The sequence below is a fragment of the Triticum aestivum genome, chromosome 5B (genome assembly GCF_018294505.1).
Source record: "Triticum aestivum cultivar Chinese Spring chromosome 5B, IWGSC CS RefSeq v2.1, whole genome shotgun sequence".
Classification (NCBI taxonomy): domain Eukaryota; kingdom Viridiplantae; phylum Streptophyta; class Magnoliopsida; order Poales; family Poaceae; genus Triticum; species Triticum aestivum.
In genome coordinates, this window is record NC_057807.1 from 472,081,276 (window position 1) to 472,089,756 (window position 8,481).

The 8,481-nt window shown below is 45.1% G+C and overlaps 1 protein-coding gene across 1 annotated transcript; it reads right to left on the reverse strand.

Moving 5' to 3' along the window:
- Nucleotides 1-4,937: 4,937 nt before the first annotated feature.
- LOC543005 (oleoyl-acyl carrier protein thioesterase 1, chloroplastic) lies at nucleotides 4,938-8,180 on the reverse strand. The gene is made up of 7 exons (XM_044533578.1): nucleotides 7,805-8,180; nucleotides 6,897-7,030; nucleotides 6,693-6,806; nucleotides 6,117-6,212; nucleotides 5,832-5,919; nucleotides 5,676-5,744; nucleotides 4,938-5,433 (listed from the first exon to the last, which is right to left on the reverse strand). The coding sequence occupies exons 1-7, from the start codon at nucleotides 8,138-8,140 to the stop codon at nucleotides 5,179-5,181; spliced, it is 1,092 nt and encodes a 363-aa protein (XP_044389513.1). The 5' UTR covers nucleotides 8,141-8,180; the 3' UTR covers nucleotides 4,938-5,178.
- Between the last annotated feature and the right edge of the window lie 301 nt (nucleotides 8,181-8,481).

The following is an 8,481-nucleotide window of genomic DNA, read 5'->3' on the forward strand; positions in this document are numbered from 1 at the left end:
CAACAAGGCAAGGAAAGCAATTCATCACAAGATGTACCAATGTTATGCATAGACGAATTACGAGGACTAGCACAAAGCAATATAGCATGTTGACTAAAAGTAGTGCTAATGTCCACATGAGGCTCACTCGATGTTACCTTAGCAATCATAGCCTCGTGAGCTAACTTTAGCACATTATGGGATACTAGGAGATCATCATGAGAGCTTGTGAGCTTTACATGATTTTCTTCCAACATCCCATAATTGCTAGATAGCAACTCAAGTTGAGCCCTTAGCTCAATATTCTCCTTCAATATGGATGCTTCACAAGAGATAGAGTTAGTAGCACAAGCATCATCATTAGCAACAAGAGGAGAAGACAACTTGGCAACCACCAACCGTCTAGGGCGCCCAAGCACCCAAGAGGAACAAGCTCAAGGACACCAAGCACCCAAGAGTAATAAGCTTCTCAACTTGTAACTTCCACGTATCACCGTGGAGAACTCAAACCGATGCACCAAATGCAATGGCAAGGGCACACGGAGTGCCCAAGTTCTTCTCTCTCAAATCCCACCGAAGCAACTAATGCTAGGGAAGAAAATGAGAGGAAGAACAAGAAGGAGAACACCAAGAACTCCAAGATCTAGATCCAGGGGGTTCCCCTCACATAGAGGAGAAAGTGATTGGTGGAAATGTGGATCTAGATCTTCTCTCTCTTTTCCCTCAAAAACTAGCAAGAATTCATGGAGGGATTGAGAGTTAGCAAGCTCGAAGAAGGTCAACAATGGGGGGAGAACACAAGCTCAAAGGATAAGGTTCATTGGGGAAGAAGATCCCCTTTTATAGGACCTCCCGAATCCAACCGTTATGTGCTCAGGTCGTGCACAAGCGGTACTACCGCTTGGAGGAGCGGTACTACCGCTTAGCATGGTCAAAACAGCCCAACGAGAGAGAAAACACGAGTTTTTGGTCCCGAGCGGAAGTAGCCACGGAAGTAGTCGCGGTAGTACTGCTCCAAGCGGTAGTAAAAAATTACTTCCGCTCCTGTCCGCGGTAGTACCGCTGCAGCCTTTTCAGAACACCAAAACTGACACAACTTCTGCAAACGGGCTCCGAATTCGATGAAACCAAGTTTGTTGGAAAGCTAGAGACAAGGGATAACACAATCTTGATAGAAATATCAATAAGAAGCAAATGATAAAAGGCCCAAAAGAAAATGGTGAGAACCCTTCCTTGGATAAGACCGGTAAAACCTCCAATACCGAAAACATCATAGAAGACGCATGCAAACTCCGTTTTCGATGAACTCAAGCTTGTCATCAAGATGACCATAAGCTCTAAGACTCACAAGGAGAACCAAACAAAAACCAAGAAACATGATGCAAGGATGCAATGGTTTGAGCTCTCGACGAATGATACGATCAAGCTACTCACTTGAGAGCCCCCCTTGATAGTACGGCTATCGATCCTATAACCCGGTCTCCCAACTACCACCATGAGACCGGTAAAATAGAAAACCTATCAAGGGCAAACCTTTTCCTTGCACATGATCCACTTGAGCTAGATGATGACGATCTTGTCCTCCTCAAGATGGACCACCTTTCTTGATTGCGTTGGGTCGATGGAGACTAGATGATTGCTCCCCCATACTCCACTATGGGTGAGCCACTCTTCGGCACATCTTCACAAGTCCATTGACACCACAATGGATGGAAAGCTTCAAGCACTTGATCTCTTCGTGATGCTCCACTTGAACTTGCACACAGCAATCTTGATGACGATCACCACTTGATGTCATCCTCTCCATGGGTTGAGTGATATCTTCCTCTTGACGCAAGCCCATGAACACGTACCTAACCCCACATAGAACTCTCACATAGACCATGGGTTAGTACACAAAGCACAATGGACAATGCTTACCATGCCATGGGATCACTTGATCCCTCTCGGTACATCTTCTACGCTTTGTGAGTTGATCAACTTGATTCAGTCTTGACTTAGTTTTTATCAACCTTGAATATTTCCAACTCTCTTCATTTGGATGATGTCTTGAAGGTAAACATGAATGATCACACAATCTTCTTATTCAATACATGCTTTCAATAAGCTCAACTCTCACATGACCAATCTTTGGATAATTCCTTAATAGCACCTTGGTCAACACAAACTCTCCTTGAAACCAACACATGTACTCCAAGAAAAGCATATGGACAAAACCTTCAAATATAACTCAAGGCAACCATTAGTCCATAGAGATTGTCATCAATTACCAAAACCAAACATGGGGGCACCGCATGTTCTTTCAAAAGGCCGTTACGAACTGGCACTAAAGGTCGGTTCTGCACTAGTGTTATAAGAAGAATCGCCCCAATCATGATCATTGCAACAAGTAGTAGACATAGCAAAATTAGCATCCCCAAGCTTAGGGTTTTACATATCATTAACACAACTGACATTAATAAAATTTATAATAACATCATTGCAATCATGCTTTTCATTCAAGGAGCTATCATGAATCACTTTATAAATTTCTTTTAACACTTCATCACAAATTTCAAATTCACGAATTTCAAGCAAAACCTCATAAAGATAATCTAGTGCACTCAACTCACTAGCAATTGGTTCATCATAATTGGATCTTCTAAAAAGATTAGCAAGTGGATGAGGATCCATAAATCTCTTTTTTTCTGAATTGCAATAAACAGAATTATGCCAAGCAAACGAGCAAACAAACCAAGTAAGACATAAAGACAAACGGAAAGAAGGCAAATAAAAAGGTAAATATTTTTGTGTTTTTCTGAAAACATTTAAGAAGTGGGGGTGAAAACTAGAAGCAAATGGCAAATAATGTAAGTGCAAGAGATGAGAGTTTATGAAAAGTACTTGGTAGGCTTGATGTAGAACCTCCCCGACAATGGCGCCAGAAATTCTTCCTGCTACTTCTTGAGCTTGCGTTGATTTTTCCCTTGAAGAGGAAAGGGTGATGCGGCAAAGTAGAGATAAGTATTTCCTTCAGTTGAGAACCAAGGTATCAATCCAGTAGGAGGCACAAGACTATGCACCTGCACAAACTAACAAACACTTGCACACAACGCGAAAAAGGGGTTGTCAATCCCTTCATGGTCACGAACAAGAGTGAGATCTGATAGATAGATATAAAACAAATAAAAGTAAATAAAACTCAGCGAGGTATTTTCGTATTTTTGGTTTTGTAGATCTGAAAATAATAGATGGAAAATAGACCGGGGGCCATAGGTTTCACTAGAGGCTTCTCTCTCGAAAGAAAACATACGGTGGATAAACAAATTACTATCGAGCAATTGATAGAAAAGCGCAAAGTTATGACAATATCTAAGGCAATGATCATGAATATAGGCATCACGTCCGTGACAAGTAGACCGACTCCTGCCTGCATCTACTACTATTACTCCACACATCGATCGACTCCTGCCTGCATCTAGAGTATTAAGTTCATAAGAACGTAGTAACGGTTTAAGCAAGATGACATGATGTAGATGGATAAACTCAAGCAATATGATATAAACCCCATCTTTTTACCATTGATGGCAATAATACAATATGTGCCTCGCTACCCTTTCTATCACTGGGTCAGGACACCGCAAGATCGAACCCAAAACTAAACACCTCTCTCATTGTAAGAACTACCAATCTAGTTGGCCAAACCAAACCAATAATTCGAAGAGAAATACAAAGATATCAAATCATGCGTATAAGAATTCAGAGAAGACTCAAATAATATTCATAGATAATCTGATCATAAATCCACAATTCATCTGATCTCGACAAACACACCGCAAAAGAAGATTACATCAGATAGAACTCCAAGAACATCGAGGAGAACATTGTATTGGAGATCAAATAGAGAAAAGAAGCCATCTAGCTACTAGCTATGGACTCGTAGGTCTGTGGTAAACTACTCACGCATCATCAGAAGGGTAGTAAGGTTGATGTAGAAGCCCTCCGAGATCGAATCCCCCTCCAGCAAAGTACCGAAAAAGGCCTCCAAATGGGATCTCACGAGGTCAGAGACCTGCGGCGGTGGAAAAGTGGTTTTGTGGATACTTTTAGGGTTTTGGGAATATTTCTGAATTTATAGGCCGAGGTAGGAGGTCAGGGGGTCTCCGCGGGGTCCACAAGCCCCCCCGGGCGCGCCCCCCTGGCTTGTCGTCTCCTCGAGGACTCTCTGACTTGGACTCCAAGTCCTACGTGTGTCTTCTGGTCCAAGAAAAATCATCACGAAAGTTTTATTCCGTTTGATATTCATTTTCCTGAAAAACTAAAAAAAACAGAAACTGACACTGGGCTCTAGGTTAATAAGTTAGTCCCAAAAATAATATAAAATTACATATTAATGCATATAAAATATCCAAAACAAATAATATTATAGCATGAAACAATCAAAAATTATAGATACATTGAAGACGTATCAGCCACCACCTTCCCTTGGGCACCCGTGGACTTCGTCAGCGGCCCCTCCAGCGGCGGCGAAGCGATGGACCTGGTGGCGGCGGCGGCGCTAGGGTTCCCCGTGTCACCCGGGGCGACGCGGGGGCCACCTTCCCTTGGGCACACTTGGACTTCGTCAACGGCCCCTCTAGCGGCGGCGAAGTGATGGACCTGGTGGTGGCGACGGCGAGGGTTCCCCGTGTCACCCAGGCCGTGAGGGACCTAACAGCGTTCCAATTCGACAGTCAAAGGCTGGCCGCGCTGGAGGCTTCAATCCTTTCTGGCAGTCTCTATGTTTTGAACCTATCTCACGACTTTGTTAGTTCCATGGAGGATTTGAGACGATGAAGAATAACATGGCAAAAACATAAGGTCATGCATTTTGACACCAACATGTTATCCCAAAGACAATCGAACAGAACACACCAGCAATTGGCAATGACCATAAGATCAACCCTTGATGTAATGATATACTTGTGGCGAACATGCAATCAAGAATTGGACCACTTGTAGTCTTGTATACATACATATATTGCATAGTCCAAAACGGATGAACACCAGCTGAGGTCCAACATTTGCCACAGATTGGCATTGATTGTTACACAGGTCACAAAGGTAATCACAAAATTCCGGGTACAGTTGATTCTCTCGTGATGCGGCGCCGGTCGCAAAGAGCAAAACAGTAAAACAAAAGGAACAGCACAATACATATGAGCAAATACATATCACTTTTTATCTAGCTAGTTTCCTCCACACGGTGCGACCACGGTTGATCTCGTCCCCAGCCCCAGCAAATCTCAAGCAGTGCAAGAACTGACGCTGCTCTTCTGGGTGCGGCGCTGAAAACAGAGATCCATTAGAATTTATCTCCTCCCCTTCCTCTATATAGGTGAGAGAATCGACTATGTCATCATGCTGGCACTCTCTTCTGTAGTCAAGAGTGATTGTTTGCAACTCATGGGTATCAATAATATCTTGAGGTATGCTCTGTGGTTTGAGAGGAAAAATAAAAGAGATATCAGAAAACTATCACAAATCAACAAGGATACATTTATACATGTTTCCAGCGAGTGATTGTTTACAGAGGGAGTATTAAGGAATAACCAAATAAGTGATAGTGAACTACTCAAGATATCTATCTCAATAAAGGAAGTTTGAAAACAGGATAACTCAGGCAAAAGGAGGAACAGTGAACTGATGATTACAAAAAGGGCTGCTGGAAAACTCACTTCGAGGACCCAACCAATGTAAGTGACATTATTGACATGTTGGTTCATGTCCAGATCAGCTCTTCTAGGCTGCAATTCAGAAATCAAGGCATGTCAGCATTACAGTTGCTCAAGCGCAGGGCATAACAACCATCCATAAAGGGGAGAAAAACTAACCACTAGACCGAGCCTCGAGTGCTGTGCAGGATCTGTTAGAACAGGAATCTTCTTCAGACTGCCATTATTTTCCTCAGGGAATGCTAATCTGCACAACGGTAATTTGTTATCTGTGTCTACAATGGGGAAAAAATATTATAGCAATTTTCAAGTTATTCAAGAACATTTATCCATTGAATCACATAAGACCATAAGAGTGTGCAGTGAAGCACATTTGAAGTATAAAAGAAGCGATACTATCTCGGTTCAAACCTAAAGAAGAGGAAAATATGAGTACCAATTTACCTTGGACTCTTCGGACAGTGGATAAACACCTCATCCCTGACTTCGTCACTGACTCTTTGAAGTCTGCGTGTATTTTGGTTCATCATGACCCACTTGCTGGAAAAACAAGTGAACTTCATTACTTGTGCTGAGCACAGTGAGAGATCTAGCTCTGTACTAAACTACTATTAAACTTCAGTTACGTAAACATGTGTTGAACAGCTCAACAAAGTCCCTAACCGATCCTCCTTCTTAAGCATGGATCATTAGGGCTGCTATTAAGTCAACAAGCAGCAAATAAGTACAGCATACCACATCAAATAAAGTATACTGCAAGAACAATTGGAAAGTCTGATTACTGTCTTAGAAACTTACTTTGCTAGATTTGCATGGAGAAGAAAAGGTACAGATAACAAGGTGGAGATGAAGTTAAAAAAGGCAAGACATATAGTTAGTTATAAAACAGGTACAAAACAATTACTTGTCCTTTTTTTTCTTCTTCCACTACACATAAAAGTGGTTCTAACTGTGAACAAGCATGATGAGTATCTCTAACGGAACAAAAAAGCTTAAGCTTCACAATTGAGCAGCATGTACCTGGTAGCTCTTCCAATAACTTCACCATTAGCTAAATCCTTAAGGATCCAATCACGCCGAGTACCGATCTTTCCATCAGCTTGGCACCATGTTTCAATCTCAACAACGTCACCCCTATACATAGCAGAATTACCGCAGTCAGGACTAAATCCTGTTTCAAGAAGAACGGCAGGAACAAATACTATCTTTATCTTGCAAATTTACCAAGCGGGGTATTTGTAGATCTCAATGTGCATCCTATTTGTGACCCAAATGAGTCCAAGTTCTCTCATTGTTGTAGTCGTGGCAAAACCGTCGGTGGAGAACCCAACGCTTTGTGCATGATTACACCCTACCTCCTGCAGTTACAAGAAAGCTTACCACAAACAGGCCATAAAAGAGAAAATAACAAGACCATTATCGACAAGCCCGCCATTATGCCATGACAGATGGATCACCCAGGACGTTAGTATCTCCTTAGAATCATTAGAGTTACATTTCTTAGCATACTTATAATGAAATGTTAATTGATTTATTTATTTTGAGAACGGAGATTAGTTGATTATATGCCAAAGCAAGCAAATCCACAAGATTCGGTAACAGCCCCACCAAAATTCTTCCAGCACGCAGAATTACTTGAACTGAGTCAATCCACAATAGCACTGGTGTTCCCTATCAGATCTTTGAGCACAGGATTTCAAGAGCCCAGGCTTTAGTTAACCATGGACAAAGGAAAAGTCATACTACTCCGGTTAGCAGTGTGTGGCACTTACGGACGACGAGCAAAATTCTGTGGGTGATATCGCGGGCGCTAGGATAGCTAACTTGTTCAAGCTCGAGCTCAACTTAGAAAAATGGCAAGCAGCAAACGTTTGAGTATAATGGTACTAACTAGGAGCTCCCCTTGGTAAATTCTAATCGAGACACAGCAGCAGGAGCTCTGAATCTGCCGCAAGTCTGAAGCTACGAAAATTCAGATCCGAACCCCTGGCTCTTGAGACCCCCAAGGGGGGTGGGCGATGGCATCTCATTTCGCAGTCCAGCAGACAGGCCGGCACGAATCGAGCTTCCTTCCCGGATCTCCTTGGGGGGCGGAGAGAGAGGGGGAGAGAATTGAGGAGCCGCGCGCGTACCTGGAGGAGGTTTGCGATGGTCTCGACGGTGGCGGTCTTGTTGATGCCGACCTCGTAGCAGCGCACGATGAAGCTCTCCTTGTAGGAGAGGCCGTCCTCGAGGAGGCTCCCCATCCGCAGCCGCTCCGCCAGGCCGGGCCGCTCCACCCCCTCGCGCCCCTCGGCCGTGGCCACCGCCGCGGCGACCTGCGCCGCCGCCGCCGCAGCCGCCACGGTCCCCCGCGACGGGGCCCGCGCGGCGCAGCGCACCGCCGCGGGCGCCGTGGCCGCCCGGGGCAGGCCGCGGCGGCCGAGCGGGGCCGGGCCGCATTGCGGCGGGATGTGGCAGCGCAGCATGGGGGGTCGGTCGGGCGGTCCGGTCCGGTCCGAGATTCGGCCGCCGACGGGTGGGGTTTATATGGACGGGGGTAGGGGTGGCGCGGGGTGGGGCGGTGGAGCGGTGGAGATGGGCCGGGCGATAGGAACGAGGAATGAAGGCGCGGTGACGATGGGGAAAGAGAGACCCAGCCCGAGCGAGAGGGAGGGGAGGGGAGGGGAGGGGGCCCGGACGACCCGTGGACTAGGCAGGCAGGCTGGACTGGACTGGAGTGTATCTAGCGCGCCGGTTCCACCGCTCCCCGGCACCGGGTCGGGTCGGGTCGGGATCGGGGTCGGGTGGGAAATGCAGTTTTTTTTTT